Here is an 18,220-nt window from a genome sequence, read left to right as displayed (position 1 = left end):
GACAGTGGATGGAGGAAGTAAGGATGAGAAAGTGCAATGTTCTATAAAAATAATAGTGCTAATAAGCAAGGAGAGAAAACAGAGATATACAGGTGAAGAATTTGAAAAGACATCTGGTGCTGTTCTTGAAAAGAAAGGAAGTGCAGTGGCAATGGGAAACAAAGTGCAAACAAGTGTGGAGGACTATCGATGCAGTGGCAGAACTAAGAAAAAAAAAGGATATGAAGGTGATAATAAGCGACAGATTGAAGGTGAGAAGCTGTGCAGTCAAAGACTGGAAAGAAGTGGTGAAAAGGGGAGGTGATGAATAACAGTGGTGCAGAGAGATCCAAGGTGGTGCCAGGAAAAAAAGCCAGAAACAGAAGTGAAAACTGAAAAAAGGAAAAGTGCAACGCCGAAGAGATGCAAGGAAAGTTCTCGATGCTTCTCGGGGGAGATTGAATTGTGCTGCCCCTCTGACCTGGGAGACGTCGTTTTAGGTGACTCCTCAGTGAGTTTGACCGGAGCCGGGGGCGACGGCTCCTCATCGAGGTCGTAGGAGAAGAGGTGGAAAGGCGAGTGGGGCAGGTAGGGCAGGCGGTCAGGGGAGGGACGAGAGCTGCCACGCAATGGTGGGCTGACCTCTTTGGTAGCCGGCACGGTGACAGCAGACCTCTTCCTGGCCAGAAGGGTGGCCAGAAGCGAGGGCTGGGCTGGGGGGCTGAGAGGGGAGGAGATGGGAGGAGAGGAAGCGGGAGTCGAGGGGGAGTGGGCGGTAGATGCTGGAGGTGGGTCAGTCGGATTCCTCTGCTCATCCTCTTTTATGTTCTCCTTCCTGGAAGTGATGGTGATGGACTGGAGGGTTGTTCTATGAACAATGGATGGAAGTTGTCGAGCCGGGCTAGGAACAGAGGGATGGATTGAGAAGAATAAATGATGACAGCATGAAAGAGAAGCCCGTAAACAGGTTTGGCACTGTTAGTAATAAGTGCTAGGTACATATAGGCCACAAGGAGATCAAACCAACCAGATATGCAACAGAAAACAGTGACAAAAGACACATTTAAAAGCTTTGTGGTTTCACATTTAGAGCCCGTAGTTACAAAGGAAGAACCACAGAACATTATTTACCACCATGTCACCACCAAAATACCTGGGGGTGGTCTGATTAGACACTGTATCATCCCCCTCTTGCTCATCTGAATCAGACTCAGTCACTGGAGTCTCCTCTTCCTCTTCCTCCTCCTCTAATCCATCCTCACACTCCTCCTCTCTGTGGAGGCAGGGGGGTGGATGAATGGATGGTTGAGTGGAAAATGTAAGGGAAGGATTCAGGGAGAGATGAGATGATACATAAGAATGGCATGCAAGTAGAAATCGCCTCACTACTGAAGAATAAAAGAGATGGAACAAAGGTGGAGGGTTAGATGAGATTGACGTGTGGAAATGATGTTTACAGCTGCAGTGACGCTCAAAGACAACAAACGAGGACATGACATCTATCAGATAGAAAAACAACAAATAGGAGATGGGGTGAATAAATGTTTCTCATTACACACTCCATGCCTCCAGTTAGCTACTTTTACATGCACATGAAGACAAAACATAATGACAGGGAAGAGGAAAAGGGATGCTAAGAGGAGAATATACCATGGCTGAACAACTGACTTGAGACCAGAACTGTTTTGTCTAGAGAAACCAGAGGAGCCCCGTTGCAGTTGAGTCAGCGTGCGCTGCCAGGTGGTGTTCCACAAGACCAGAGCCATGTGTGTGTGACGAATGGGACGGCCAATAAAAGTTGTGTTTGTTTTTCTGCGTGTGCATGAATAATATGAAGCAGGATGTAGGCTCTGACATGAAACAACTTTCACCCATCACGTCATTCGAAGAGCCATATGCAAAACGAATCCTCCTTTTTAGATAAACAGGTGTCCCGGTATACACACATTTACACACACTCACACAATTGTTTTGCTCTGTTACACACTGCCAGAGGATGAAGATACACATAACAGAAGAGAAAGAGGAACAAAGGATGATTTACCTGAAGTAAACAGCTACAGATGGCTCCAAATTCCCCTTTTTGTGCATACACACACAGCACTGAAGTAAGCCTGCGCTGGTTTAATAATGTGTACGCTTGTATTAGAATTACAAGCAAACCCTGAAGGCTTGTGTGGCTGTTTTATTTCTTTTAGTGGAGCACAAGTCTCTACCAGTGTATCATTGGAGAACAAAAAAAAAACCCACTCAGAGTGCTTTATGTGACATGAGACACATTAATAGCTGTTACAGCATGTAGGTGAGGAGCAGCAGAAGGAAAACATAGACAGAGGGTCGCAGAGGTCAACAGCTGACCATCTTTCTGAGTGGCCTCTGAACTTACATGGATGGAAGGAAACCTGACAGTGCCCTAGAGCAGAAAGCGGTAGTATAAGACAGTCAGAACTTCTGTCTGGAGCTGAGTTAACACATGTGCATCTCTAAAGAGATGACTTTTAGTCTTTAAACCAACCCCTTTTGTCCCTCTGCTGTTATGAAACTTTTAAAAATCAACCTTTAGCTTCTGATACTCCTCTATCTTCCCCTTCTCTCACCTCTCACTCATGTCCTCAGCCCTCTGTCCACTGAAAGGCTGGAAGCCGGCTCTCTGTGGGGACGCAGGGCTGCAGGGGGAGGCGTGACCAGATCGCCCAAGTGAAGCTCTGCGGCTCCGCCTCCTCTCCAGGCCACGCTTTTTGTCCCCGCCCCCGAGGCTGGCTCGTCTGCGGTCCCGGCGTCCCATCGGTGGAGGTTGGCTGTCATCGTCACCATCTTCGTGCCGTAGGGTCATCTGAGGGAAAAGTGGGGTGGGTGTGAAGTGGGAGAGGTGGCAGGTGTTTCCCTCAGAGGATTTTAGTATTAAGCAATCGGACTATAAATACTGTACAGAGTCATAACGCATCAGATTCATTGGACGTGAGCAACACTTACGAGCTGAAATCTGATCTTTAGCAAAAGGCAACTATCAACTTGCAATATTTCCCTTGTAATCTTATGACTGAAAATGTTTGTGTATGTCTCAAACCTCATAGATGTTAAGCTGCTCAACCAAGTCCAGATCAGTGCCTTTCCGCCCCAGGTGTCTTTGGGACACTGTCTCCATGCCCTGTTCCTCCAAACCGTCCACCAAATCATAGAATGAATCTTGGTCTGGCAGTGCTGCAAGTGTCTGCAAAAAGAAAGCAGATCAAGGTTTAACTGAGGTTTAAATACTCTGATGGCTAAATTCTAAAATATTTCTTTTTGGCTGCGGTGGAAAGCCCCTTTACAATGAGGAATAAGGAAAGAAAAGGCATGTTTTAAAGTACATGTGGCGTATATCTTCCTGTATCTAGTGCTTAATAAAAGTATATAAACATTCAGTATATAGAAACTATAGACATAGATACCTTATTGATGAGGGTCATGGCATAGACCAGCAGCTCTGTGTCCACGCCATCCTTCTCATGTAAGATCTCCATAGCATTGGACCATGGCTTGTAGCCTGGAGATCAGTCCAATAACACCCACGAATAAGTTCACCAATTGAAAGGCGAGCTGTGATGTTACCACTCAACCAAACACACCTTTCTCTGTACGGTTTATCAACTTCAGCGTTCAACCAAGACATTACATGAACAAACATAATAATGAATGTGAAGTTCCTCATCGGCTTGTGGCGTGTGAAGACTTCTGTACCTCTCTTGTTGTCCACAGACGTGATGGCTTCTATCAGCAGCGGAGCGTTAGACTCAGAGTACTCCACAAACACCAGCAACAGCTTCAGAGTTGTTTTCACCACCAGACGGAACTAGGGAGGAAATACAAACAAACTTATACAAGTGATTGATATGTTTTGGTCCTGTGGCCGCAATTCTGGAAATCTATTAGTGTTTTATCATTGTAGCAAGCATCATGATATATTTTCTAGTTTGTTCATTTATTTAATTGTTTTTTTTTTGTTTGTGTGTGTGTGTGTGTGTGTATCTGTATATCTGTGAATAACATGTTGTCTTTGGTTCCTAACCGTGGGTTCCATTTGTCAAACCGTGTATATTTCAGTCCAGGCTTTTGTTTAGACGGCTCAGTGTGGATGTAATTCCCTAACAAGTTTAATGACGGGTAGAGAATGCATTTGTTTCCAGACGTGACACCGTTGCTGGTATTGTTTTCAACTGTTGTGTGCGTGTGAGCGTGTGTGCGTGTGTGCGCGCGCGCGTGTGTGTGTCATCGTGGCAGAATGTGTTCCTGGAGGCACCTAGTGAAGCTGGAACTACCACAGAGGCAGTTTTATGTACTTTGGCAGGTGTTAAATGTCTGTGGACCGATTTTTGTCACCACAACTGTGCAAGATGCAGTCATGAAAGATCAAAATGAAGGCTGAGTTTGAATATGGGTGTGGTCCAACCCACAGGCACTGAGTACTCATGTAACTAGAGATAAATAGAATAAAAGCATTGACTTTTTTAGACACTGGAATCAAGACTGATAGTTTTAGGGCAAAGCAGAATTTTAGCTTTAAAACTAATGAAAATACCATAAAACCAAGGAGAGACACCACCCTCAGGGCAGGACACAGAATACAATCAGTAGCAGATGTGTTTGTGTGTCTGTTACAGTGTAGAGAAGCTAGAAATAATGAAATAATGTCCACCATACAATGGATGGGTAGTGTGTATGTGTGTGTGTGTGTGTGTGTGTACTTGTTGTAATGGGGATGGGGATGATTTAGTATGCATGTGTGACCATACCTTTGAGCCAACAAGAGTGTACAGCCACTGGATTGTCTCAGCGTGACCGATGACGCCGTTCATCCCGTCTACATACAGCATAATCTGCCCCAGGGCTGAGAGAGGGAGAGAGGGAGAAAAGAGAGAAACAAAAAGTTAGAGAGGCAGAAGAAATATAGAAAGACGAGTCAACACTAAACCAACTGTAGGCATAGCTATAAATTACAGGGAAAGTCATCAGGGACAAAGGGTTTCGTCGTTTATGCTTTAGGTCTTTATAACAGACAAAAACACAAACTAAAGCAGAAAATGGAAATGATTTGTAAATATTACCGTCTTCAAGCTTCAGTGGTACTGGTACTGTATTTTTCCATCGCAGAAAGACGTTATGTCATTGGTTTAATATCTTAGAAAACTTGGCATATGGATTCTCTCTCCTATTCAGTGTTTATTTAAGACACACTGTGCCTGTGCTAGATGACCTCTGCACTTAGTATTTATATTTTCATAAACCATGGTCAGATTTATTAAACTTTCACTCCTCGTTGATATATAACAAAGTTTCAGGGATCAGTGACCAAACATAACAAAGTACAGTACAAAGTGAATATTTTAGGGCTGGGTTGAAAAAAAAAAAACAACCTTCAACCTTCAAATCGGTTTTCATTTGAATAATCTGATATCGATTCATAAAATCCTGAGATCCATCTTTTCATCTTTTACAATCTCCCGTGGATATGTGAAGCTGTAACTCTGTTACTACTGGGGTCCATTTGAAATGTAAACATTAATATTTTTAATAATGCACCAGGTTAGAGGAATGAATCTCATTCATATCCAAGCAAAATTGGTATCGTAGCTGAAATATCTCTAACTGAATCAATATTGAATCGAATGATCTTGTGAATCAGAATAGAATCAATTTGAGAAATCAGTGGCGACACCCAACCCTAGTACATTTACTTTAGTACTGTGCCTTAGAACTATTACTTGAATATTTCCATTTTATTCTAAATTATAAGATGATAGTTACAAGTTAGATTGCAGATAAAGATTCTAAATGCAAAACATATGATCAGATTTGTGGTCCAAATAGTTCCACCTCAACCTGCCGCTCAACATCAACCCGCATGTCAATTACCTAGTAATGATAAATTAATAAAGTTTCTATTATTTTGCTCACTCAGATTATATCATTGAGGGCAAGTTAAAACATAGAAACACCTCTCTGTATAATGTAATACAGTTACAAAGAGTAGTTAATGCTATTTACTACAGTGTTTTATCAATTCTGGGCCAATGGGCGAGTTTTTCCAATCACAGTAAATGCATGTCATGTAAATATTGTAAGGCCTTTTTGAACACTTCAGAACCTCGTGCGTCATGGATGTCTCTTAACGTTGTGCAACACACAATGTGCCACAAACGATGCTCCGACCTTCTTTGGGTTTGATTTATGATGTTCCACCTGGCTTTTCCAAACACCTGCAGCGCATTTTCATCTCACTCTGCTTGCGCGTAACAGCCAGTTTACGCGCGTCTAGGTAGGCGCATAGTGCTCTCCTGATAATGCGTCATTAAAATAACGGTAAAATGCTGCACCACTGACCTCAGACCACAGAGAAAATGTACTTGCTATTTAATCATCGTGGGTCTGAAAGTAGCAAAGACACCTGCGTGGCGTTTTGCGCTGCCATGCGTCCGAGCTGCGCATTCTGTAGGTGGTTGATGCGGGGAGGCACTGTAGAAAGGAATCTCCGTTTTCTGCTCGCCCCAGACTCTGTCTCCTCTCTCGCTGTAGCTACTAAAAGTCGATCAGTTTTTCCACATGCATCGCTGACTTCAGCTAACCAGATGTTTACAGTTATTTTTTGTAGTTTATTTTTTCTCACGCTGCGCCTCCCCTGAAGTTCTCTAGCGCCACCCCGGGGAGGCACGCATCAAATTTAGGAAAACTGCTGATCAAAATGAAAGTGAAAGTGAAGTGATCAAGAACAGAAGACAGCGACGTTGATTCCACCCTCCTCAACCATGAATTTGGACTCAAATTTGAGAATTGAAGTTATATCTTCAATTCTTGGACAAAGCTTTCAACCCTATGACAGGAAGAGATATAAGAGAACGGCAGATATTTTGTCTGTTGATGACTTTCACCTCAACACCATCACTGGGAAAAGGAAACGTTATGCGAAGGAACGTTTCATCGATGAGGAAGAGTTTTTTGACCCGCAGTTTGACGTTGACTTCACTGATTTCTCTGACTCGGCTGAGTGCAGGAGAGGTGAAGAGCGTTATAAGCGCCCAAAAGGCTGGTACCGCATGGCCTTAAAAGTCAGAGGTAAATATCCAGATGGAGACAGCTGGCTGGGCACCAATGGATGGAGGAGTCAGTCTGTACCTGGAGAATGGCCTGTTTCTTACCATGGAACAAGTTTAGCTGGAGTCAAAGGCATCATCTGGAGTCACTACAAAGCAGGAGATAGAACCCTCTATGGAAGAGGAATCTACTCAACACCAGACATACACTTTGCCGAGAGAGAGGACTATGCCAAGACTTTCACATCGAAGACGACGGGGAAAAGCTACAAAGTGATTCTGCAGAATCGTATCAATCCAGAAAAGAGGGAGATTTGCAAAAGATCAGACCACTGGCTCATTCGTGTTCATAAACGAACATCTGCCGAGGAAGAGAAACAGATAGTGGAGAACTCTATTCGACCGTACGGCATCCTGATTAAGGAAATAAATACTGACGATGATACTGGTCAAGATGACAGAGGTGATGATGATACTGATGATGAGGACAGATTTGACGATGATACTGGTGATGAGGACAGCGTTGATGATTATACCAGTAATGTCAGATGTTATGATGATAGAAGTGATCATGATACTGATGATGAGAGCAGAGGCGATGATGATGACAGCAGTGATGATGATACCGTTGATGAAGACAGAGGTGATGATGATGACAGAGGTGATGAAGACAGAGGTGATGATGATGATGATGAAGACAGCGGTGATGATGATGACAGAGGTGATGAAGACAGCGGTGATGATGATGACAGAGGTGATGAAGACAGCGGTGATGATGATGACAGAGGTGATGATGATACCGCTGATGAGGACAGAGGTGATGATGATGATGACAGCGGTGATGATGATACCGTTGATGAGGGCAGAGATGATGATGACAGCGTTGATGATTATATCAGTGATAATGTCAGAGGTGATGATGATACTGGTGATGATGACAGAGGTGATGATTATACCACTGATGAGGGCAGAGGTTATGATGACAGCGGTGATGATGGTACTGGTTATGATGACAGCAGTTATGATGACTGAGGTGATGATGTTGCTGGTGATGATGACAGCGGTCATTCGGGTTTAATAAGTTGTCAGAGAACCTTTTACTGATATGTTCAAACATTTTCGAGACTTGTGAGATACGTTAATTAACATTTCCTCATTATGAAAATCAGAAAATGTAATTCAGCTGGCATAATTATATCATATTCATATTTTGCTTTTGCTAGGACGCAGGGTTATGATCAAAAATGATGGACCTAAACATAAAAATCATTTTAAGGCCCTGAAAACCGATTTTCTCAATCAGCTCCTTACTATGAGTAACAGGACTGTACGTGAACACAAACGCTTATGTCACAGTTAGAACAATTAGACAGGGCTGATGGAAAAAGGTTATGAAACATGTTCATTAATTGTTCATTTGTTACTGTATGTAAATAAAGAGTTGTAAATTCTCTTCCTCTGAGGGGTTTTATTGCTGCTGGGGTATGAGGGGATTTCTTACAGAAACTGGCAGGCTACATGTAACTACACAAACATGTTTACTTTATCCATGCTTATATTTTCATCTTTGGTTTAAGATGAATTTTAACAATAATCACAATCTAACTTGTCGTGTCAAACATCAGCGCTGTGATCTGTTCCTCAGATTTGTAGAATACCAGCTGCATCTACACACTTACTTTTCATCTGAGAGCTTGTGTCATATCCACAGACGATCAGTCATACCGGCTCGGCTCTTACACCTGACAAACATGCTTTTTGAAGCATTCACATATGTTATTGTATAAATAAAGAACAGTAAATGCTGTTCGCTACGCTGTGTTTTTACTGGTTGGGGCTGTAAGGGGGGGTGGAGGGGGAGTGAGAGGTTTTGCTCAGGGACCACAGATCCTCTTACAACTACGCTAACTGCCCAGAGCTGCCTCCAGAAGATTTATCACATGGCCGCAAATAGCTCGCCATTAGACAATTAACAGCAAAAAAAAAGAAGAAACTCCATAATTATGCAACTCATGAAATTCTTATCCGTGACACATGTTTGAAGTGGGGAAATTTTGGAAAAGACTGGAGAGGAATGTCTGCATGTGTATGTTTAAATGTGATAAAAAGAAAGCAAAGACCTCTCAGGGGAACTCTAAGTGTATTTACTGCTGGTGGAAATTATGGAAAGCACGTGTGTCGTGCAAGTGCTAGAGCTAAAGGCTCAATATATGACAGCGTGACATCAGCTTGAAAATGCCTGCACTGTTGTGGACTCTTTTTTTTTCATTGCTATATCTCTATTGTTATGATCACATTGTGATTTGCTGTTATTTGAGACAGAGAGACAGAGGAGTAAGTCGGACAGAAACAGGAAGGACGAGTGCAACCTAGTGACTGACCTTATCTGACCTGCTGGAAACTTCCTATCTTAAGTTAGGACAGGAACATTGACTTCCGAACTATTCATCTGTCCTGGATTTTTTCCTAAATTAGGTCCTAACTCTAATTACCATGGTTACCAAACAGTTAAGATAGGATCTCCAAGTTAGGAAGTATATGTACTACGGCCCCAGGCTTCAGAGTCCTTTTTTTTTCCTCTATGTTTTATCATTATTTATTCATATGTTTACTTGTTGTATTTCTAATACTAATCTAAACAGTATTATTACAACGTTTATTTTAACCATAGTACTATTATCAAAATGTTTATTTCTTGGTTCTATTATTAGTAGTTGTAGTATTAATTGTACTTATGGTTAACTCACACACCATGCACACAAAAACAAAACTAAATTCTATTCCATCTATGTTTTCTTCATATTGAAAACATTTGATAATGTTTAATAGAGGTGAAAATGTTCTTTTCTTTTAAAAACATGTTAAATCTGACATTTTCTTTGAAGAAAATTTATTTGATTATTATATACACATATTGTATTCTTTTTAAAAAAATCATCAGTATTTATATTTGCAATGATGTATCTGATTATGGTGATCAGAAAGGAAGAGAGAGGCTCTACCTCGTAATATGTAGTTCTGGTAGTTCTGGTCAGCTTCTGCTCCCACCTTGATGAGACATGTCAGACCTTCAGCCATCACAAACTCATGGACCAGATCTTTGTCATCCTGACACACAGAAGAAGAAATAGATAAAAAAAATAATTAATAAGTTATTACAATATAAACTGCATACAGCACTGAACCACACAAAACTCTGTTCTTACCACATGGGGGCAGTAATGTGCAGAATTTCAGGCCAGCTGATAAACACACTCCAAATGTCAACAACTGTCTTTTTACAGATCATCTCTTATAACAAAAACAAATCTATAAGCATGATGCAAACACTGCAAAGGACTCTTATATTAATGTTGCCTTCAGGTGCACTGTCTAAGCTCTAAGACATATTATGTGTGGCTTTTTCCTCATTCAAGAGCTTTTACGGGCAAATGAACATGGGACCTGGGAAAACACATTTCATTGGTACAGTAGCTGTTATGTTTTTTGCAGAAAAAAATGTTACTGGAATAAGGAGGAGATGTCAAAAGTCACTGCGTTTACCTTCAGCCACTGACACGGCTTTTTTGGGGCATTAGTGAATGTGAACATTGTAATCATGACAATAGCACTTGTACACTGCTGTAGTTAAAACAATTTGAAAGTTCACTGTTTTATTTCTTGAACCATGTGTTATTATATTTGAGTTCTTTTGTGTGTGTGTGTGTGTGTGTGTGTGTCCCAGAATAAAATACCCTCTGTGTTTGAAGTGGCTGACTCCTCATCTTAAAATAAAGATTCACACACAAATGCAAACACCCCCCCTGTCCACAGACAGACAGACAGACAGACACACACACACACACACACACACACACGTAATCACACAGAAACACACAGGGAGAGAAATGCCACGTTGATGGAGATCTCTGTCTGTCATCATGGAAGCGCACAGTGGCCACAATAACCAACTGTATTCTGCAACAACAAACTGAATGTAATTGCAGATGAAATATGTGTGTGTGTGTGTGTGTGTGTGTGTGTGTGTGTATGTGTGTGTGTTACCTGAAAAATTTGCTTTAGAGAGAACAGCGCCCTTCTTAAGTCACGTCCATTGGAGTTATACAGTCTTTCTGTAGAGACAGAGAGAGACATAGAAGTGGTTATTTGTCAAGTCAACAAACGGCAACAAGACCTTTTAGAGTGGGAGAAGCAAGTATGAAAAGTAATAAAAATGTGTTTCCATCTGATGTAAGACCTTGTAAACCTTTTGGACATTATCTATGTGCAATTGTCTGAGATGCAAGAGGAGCGATGCAAGTTGACAGAACCGATGACACCAGTCGGTTCTGATCCCCTGTGGCAGGCACTTCATCACACACTTTCACCGCGTCCTCACTTGCAGAGCAACACGTGCATGGTCTCTCTCACATGCACACATTCACACTCCCACACACACACACGTTGCAGTAGTGATTAGAGCTGTATTGGAATGTTAATGAGCTGCTGGCCGGGCTTCAACAGTGAAGTATTCAGGTCACGACACGGAAAACACTCAGAACCAACAGCTCTTATACCATCACACTGATATTTAGCCTAATTATTTCTATCCTCCAACACAAAGACATGATTAATATACTCGTATAATATCCCTACAGTGTCTTAAAATGTTTATTGTGACCATTTGGTACAGTATTATCTCCTACACAGTAGTTTCACAATCATAATCCTTTTTCAATGTGTTTCTCTGGTATTAAATCATATTCTATAGTATGTCCTCCTATATATTCATATAACTTCTTCTTTGATCTGTCTCTTAAGGTGTGTGTTTATGTGTTTACATGTATGTACAGGGGTTGACAAGATGTAATACATAATACCTTTATGAAGCCTGTAAAAATATGTTTTTGTTTGGACTGTACAACAGAGATGGTAATTAAACTTTATGATCATTTTGAGAGTGGAATTTGTGTTATACTAGATTTTGCTCAATCCTCCAGTGTCCTTCTCATTTTGTCTACCCCCCGAACAAACAAATATTTGTATCTGCACATTATACAGCATTTGTATTTGCATGTACAGATCCCTATAATGATCAGACAACAGAAATAATTTTCCTAAGTGCTCTGCATTAAGCTCAAAGTCTGTTTAGTTTGGTGTCCATATTGTCCATTTGTGTGTATGAACAGTTGTGCATTCAGCTGTGTGTCAGCGGGGGGTTTGGGAACCTGTGTGTGTAAATCCCGAGTTTGCATGTTAATGATAAATCCTTCAGTCCATCAGGAGGGAGGCAGCTGGTTAAAAGAGTATAGAGGTAAGGGCAGGGCAGGACAGCAAACACACCCCCTGATGTGCGCCCAGACATGGGTTAGCCTGGCTACGGAGCCGGCCAGTCTATCCTGCTGTCTTGAGCTCAGTGGTAACCGTCACTGAGCAAGGCAAGGCAAGGCTAACCCAAGGCCAGGGTCAAAATCATTATCATTCCGCACACAGACGAAGAATTACAGGCCTGTCTGTCTCTCCATCTGCAGGACCCTTTCTGTGAGATCAGGAGCACATTCATAAAATACATCTGTGATAGTTTACAACAGAGATAATCGAATCAACCAAATTATTAGTGCTGAGAGACAACACAAAATGTGTGGGAAAATGTAACTCAGACCTTCCCAAAGAAGCAAAACATACTGCGAGTGAAAAGGAAAGGAAAGGAAAGGATGGAAAGGAAAGGAAAGGAAAGGAAAGGAAAGGAAATGAAAGGAAAGGAAAGGAAATGAAAGGAAAGGAAAGGAAAGGAAAGGATGGAAAGGAAAGGAAAGGATGGAAAGGAAAGGGTGCAGGCCAGTGTGTGAGGGAAGAGGGCCAATTGCTTTTGGGTAATCAAGGCAGAGGGAACATCTGAGAAAGTTGGTAATTTCCCTTCCCAAAATACACAGTGTACACACAGTATTTGTCTCTTCCATGTCATTTGTATAAAATGTTGATTTTTAACCTTTTCTCAGATAGTCCAGATGTTTAGTTTGAGATGATGATGTTACTTTCCTTCAACGCAGGAGAACAAGCCTAAGAGGCGGGTGCCACGATCTGCATCTCATTTAACAAATGACAACAGACGAACTAACTGTTGACTGTTAACTCTTCTCTTCAAATAACCAGTTTGGACTGATTTCCTTGTTCTTGTCCGTCTAGGTTTCCCTGGAAATCAAGTGGGCACTTAATGAGGCAGGGAACACTCCGTCTGGCTCTTGAGTGTCAATGGTTCATTCAGACGATCAGGGCATGAGTGGGTCTGTCAGGGTAACCTTTACCAAAGCGTCTGCTGTGCATCAGGAGCATGTCAGCAGCAGCGATAAGCCTTAAACTTGGCTTGATTCATTCTGCTGTACCACTCGTTTCCTGTAAGAAGTTGCTCTCTCTGTTTAACAAGTGAAATCATTTAAAACTGAATTCAGGTCAGTGTGGTACGTCCCTAAACACATAAAAGCCAATCACAATATACAGGCCAGATATATAAATTTAATAGTCACATATCCTCATTTGTGTTTACCGAGCAGTGGCCTCAGAAGTGTCTAGAAACTGCATGGCTGCATATAAGACCCATTAAGGACCCCTTCTGTGCAGGCTAATGTTGATGTTACTGTAAGTTGCCTCTTTTACACAACCTGTTGAAGGTGGTAATGATGTGTCTTGATTGCACCTCGCCGCTCTGCATATAGGGAGCTTTGTTGTTCCACCTTTAGGGCCGAAACAATGTCTGTATAAAAGGGAGAAGTGGCATGGCGGGACCGGGCGACGACACTGTTGTGTTACATGTAACACCTCTGATTCTATGTCTCTGATGCTATTTAAAAATCACACACTGGGGCGGCATTATGTTTGATTCAGTGCAAACAAGAAAAAGATGCAAAATGAGGGGTCTTCTTAACGTCAATATAATGAGATCTCTGTTTAAAAGGAGTGCTGATTCGTTGTTCTAGAGCAATGAGCAATTAGCAGCCTCTGTTAACTTTACACTCCCATACATGTATATATGATATTTAAAAAGAAAATCCCTGTTTTACAGATTCTCTCTACACTTTGACTTCTTGGTGTTTAAACAGTGAGAGAACCCTTCATTTGTTTCTCAGACTTATATTCAGTATTAAATTCTTAAGATGTTTTTTGAAGTGCACAGTTGAACCAACAGCCTCACTGACATGCCAACATTAACATTGTCATGGCAATACCCTGTGATCACCTTATCGTTGCTAATAAAGTCTTGTCAAAATAATTACCCTCCTGCTCCAGCGTAAACAGAGTTTGACATGCTAAATAATCAATCGGCCATTTTCCCATTGGCACAAAGGTCTCCAGCTGTCCTAACACTGCATGTCTAGAATGATGGTGTATTCAAGCTGGAAATAATTCAAACAAATCACTCTCACCTTCGACCTCTCGGCCAAGCAGCTTGGCCTAATAAAGCTGCTTCAGTGCCTGCATCTCTCAGGAAACTGAAGTAACAGCAAAACACAAACTAGGAAGATAACGCATCTTAATTAGATGCCATCCACTGGTCTAAGTGACAGAGCAGGAGATGTGGGAGTAAGTGAAGAGGAAGGAAAGGAAAAGATCAAAAGGATGGTTTTTAAAGCAAGGTTTTGTCTGTCCACGTGTCTTCTGCTGGTCATTCTCCTTTTTTTTCCTGGCTCTAGGTTTTATTATTGTCACAAGAAAAGCTGAAACTCTCACTGGGATGTGTCATTGTGGCTTGTGTGTGTCCGTGTGCTTGTATTACAGTGTGTATGTGTGTGTGTGTGTGTGTGTGTGTGTGTGTGTGTGTGTGTGTGTGCATGCATGTGTGTGTGTGTGTGTGTGTGTGACCATGTGCACGCACCCATGTGTAACCCAGTGCCTGTGTTTGCTGAGTGCAGACAGACAGATGAAGGAAAGACAGAAAGGCACATTTCATTTATAGGTTCGCTTGGAGTTTTACTGTTTTGTTTTGGAGGACTCACAGTTCTTGTCCGCACTGTTTCACCATGACCTCACATGCACTGCAATGTGTCAGCCTTAACGAGTCATTTAGCCTCATATTCCATCTTAAAAACTTAATTTTCTTAAAGCAAGGGGAAAAATCTGCCAGAAGAAAGACTCATTTCCATTTGTTTCTGATGTAGTCACTTCTGTTTATAACTTTCTCCTTTAATTTAATGATTGAAACAAAACTCTTGGTTCCATGTGCCTTTAATGATGTTAAACTACACACAAAGCCTATAAACTCTCCAAGATGTAAGCTTAGTTAACACTTTCAGAGGGTTTATTACATCCTCAACACCACAAGTGAGGACCCAACAGAATCATCATATCTATTGTGTGTCATCCACATTTGATTCATATTTAAAATCCCTCCAGAAAGATATAATCTAATGCTCCATAATGGGTTTAAACACCTTTAAAACAACTTGCAATGGAAGAACCTGTATGTGCATTAGAGCATGTGTGTGTGGGAGTGTCCTCTGCGGTGAAACAGGGATTCCCCCAGTGTCAAGGCTGTCTGCTAAGTCGTTCAGGAGTGGTCAGATCCCTCCTTCTCCTCCTGCCGTAATGAGATTAGTGCTGTGACCCTTCAGCTTTGACTAATCCCTTAACATTTACTGCATCATCTACACATCTCCAAACAGAAAAACACACGGGCCAGCTCAGGCTACACTAGGTCTAATCCACAGCAATTATACTCACAACCGTACTGTATTGTGTTGTATTACCAAGTCCCAGGTTGAGTGTGGTTTAATTCTGCTTAGTTGGCCTTTACAAAGGGCAGCAACCAATCTACTACTACTACTACTACTACTACTACTACTACTATGCTTAATCCTCAGGCAGCGAGCTCAGCAGATGTTTCTTAAAGGCGACCTAGTTAAGACACATTAGTGTGAAGATGAGAATTGCCAAAGTGCCAATAAAAAAGAAAACAATACAAAGGCAAACCTTAAGAATCACAGAAATCTTTCCATTTAACATTTTGCAGATCAGCATCTCAAAAGGTCATGAATCATTTAGGCATTATCGATCTCTATTGGTTACTCTTCTATAATAAATATTTTTATCATAAGACTGCTTGTTTTGTCTTGTGGTCACTCATAGAAATGAACCCGCAGGGAATTATCACCCAACTCTGCAGTTCCTCTCATCTCTACAGAGCCTTTTAGCATCTTTCAGCTCTTTGTATACCCACACCTTTACTGCTGTCATTCCCTGTCACCGTCAACCAATCAGAGAGGGCCAAAGTCAGGGGTGGGAGGTCGCCGCTGTCAATCAGAACATGAACATGCTTCTGGTCTACTACACCTCTTGCACCAAGGCTTTACACTGGCATTGGCTGCTGGAAAACAACGCTATGGCTAACTCACAGGCAAGCAAGCGTTAACTGAGACGTCGTACGCAGAAGGATCTAGCTGAAGGGCTGAGCAGGGTGTAACAGAGCAGGAAGAGGGAAGGGTGAGCGGAGGAAAATGATTTGCTTTCGAGTCTCATGTTAGCACTAGCTTGATTTCCAGAACTTGCATATCATATCTTTAAAATTCTGAGATTAATCTTTGCATGTAGGCAGTGGTTACTTGTTGTAGGCGGTTCAGTTGGGGCTTGTTAAGTTATTACAACTTGCACAAAAACATTATTCTAAGTTAAAAAGTAACATAGACAATAGCTGGCTTCATGAGTCAGTCCCAGAATCTGTTACAAATATAGTTACCGTCTACATGGACCCGCTGAGGTTTACGGGACTGTTGTGACTCAGGACACTCAGCTGAATCTGGCTTTCTCATCGTGAATCTGCAGATGACATCTGAAAAAAGACCACACACTGATCGCAGCTCCGTTTGTGTTTGTTGAGATTTTATCTCGTGCTACGAGATGTGAAGCTGTGGACGTCGACAGTGTGTGGATTCTTCTTCATTCAGTCTGTCCTTAGTGGGGAGCTAATGCTAGCTAACAGCTGTCTGCAGATATCATGCTGATGTCAACACAAACAGTGCAGATTATAGACCAACCCAAACACAATCCCAAACACTACAGATAAAAATCCACAAACTCTCCATCCATAGTGTGTAACATGTTGTACTCCATACGCTTTGAATAGAGGGAATTATTTTAGTGTGACACATCTTTATTAGGTCACAGGATATTCACAGATAAGCACACACTGAGGTCAACCAAGGGAAATATTTTTCAGGATGGTACAACTGTCTGTGGGTCAGGCGCGAGAGAGGGGCGGGTCACAGCTGGTGGTCCTGTATTTAAGCCCAGTTATAACCGCTGACTCGTGTTTCTGGAGGATTTCATTGCACCCCTCTAAAAAAAAAGCCCCCACGCGGCTGTCTGGGCCAATCAGTCGGTTGGCTTTCAAACTGGGTCTTCAGTGGGATCTAAAATAAAGAAGTGCGAGGAGCATGAGGTGTAATGGCAGGCTGGAGAGCTTGGTTTAATCCCAGGAAGTCTTTCCCTCCGTGTGCTGGTATCGCGCTAAATATAGGTGTGGTTGGGTATCAAGCATACTGTAACAACCCTAGATACTGGGTTCAATCATTTTTCAGGTCATGCAGTGCACTGTGCGTGTCCTGCCCTGGAGACTTTACCTTCGGTCAAGGAAAGATGAGGCAACTGGATGAAATGATTTCAGTCATTTCCAATGCAATTTCACCTGTGTCAGGAATTTCTTTGAAAGAGTTCCTGTTGTTTCCAGATAACCATTGGAAACGACACCTTAATATTGACCGTTTGCATGTAATATTTCCAGCACTTCTCACCAAAGTTTTGCATTTTTTGTGTCAGTACACAATGTGCAAAGGTACCGTTGGGTGGTATTCCCTTCTTGTGTGCACACGTGTGTGGAGTGCCATGTCCATTAATCTGTAGTAAAAAGAATAAATACTCTATCAATCTGTCATATGCTGATATAGTTTGGACAATAATGCACGATTTCAGTCTCATGTCAAGTGAAGTGAAAAGGAAAAGTTGGCAGGCAGCAAAAGGCCAGACTGCTGAGGACAACTCGGTTATTTTGCGACTGTCTATTTTTTGTCTGTTGGTCTTGGCCTACAGTGTGAGTACTGGAGGCCGCTGATGGTACAGATGACGATAGAGGCCCCATGAGCTCAGTGTGTGTGTGTGTGTGTGAGAGAGATGCAGAGAAAGAGAGGAAGAAAGGGAGAGTGAGACCT

The 18,220-nt window shown here is 42.0% G+C and overlaps 1 protein-coding gene across 6 annotated transcripts in view; it reads right to left on the bottom strand.

Moving 5' to 3' along the window:
• Positions 1-18,220, bottom strand: part of LOC111223266 (FH1/FH2 domain-containing protein 3-like) — a 56,037-nt gene that overhangs the window by 17,866 nt on the left and 19,951 nt on the right. For 3 of the 6 annotated variants that reach the window (XM_022747344.1, XM_022747345.1, XM_022747347.1), the window contains exons 4-13: positions 11,091-11,158; positions 10,049-10,154; positions 4,752-4,846; positions 3,700-3,811; positions 3,411-3,505; positions 3,047-3,190; positions 2,577-2,812; positions 2,366-2,392; positions 1,133-1,252; positions 461-880 (exon numbers count right to left, since the gene is read on the bottom strand). In XM_022747344.1, coding sequence (XP_022603065.1) covers positions 461-880; positions 1,133-1,252; positions 2,366-2,392; positions 2,577-2,812; positions 3,047-3,190; positions 3,411-3,505; positions 3,700-3,811; positions 4,752-4,846; positions 10,049-10,154; positions 11,091-11,158 — 1,423 coding nt within the window. The remainder of the gene's footprint in view (positions 1-460; positions 881-1,132; positions 1,253-2,365; positions 2,393-2,576; positions 2,813-3,046; positions 3,191-3,410; positions 3,506-3,699; positions 3,812-4,751; positions 4,847-10,048; positions 10,155-11,090; positions 11,159-18,220) is intronic. The other 3 variants (XM_022747346.1, XM_022747348.1, XM_022747349.1) reach the window with 2 other exon arrangements.

The sequence above is a fragment of the Seriola dumerili genome, unplaced genomic scaffold, assembly GCF_002260705.1.
Source record: "Seriola dumerili isolate Sdu_G_001 unplaced genomic scaffold, Sdu_1.0 BDQW01000110.1, whole genome shotgun sequence".
Classification (NCBI taxonomy): Eukaryota; Metazoa; Chordata; class Actinopteri; order Carangiformes; family Carangidae; genus Seriola; species Seriola dumerili.
Note: the sequence above shows the minus strand (reverse complement) of the source record. Positions and strands in the feature narration are given on the sequence as shown.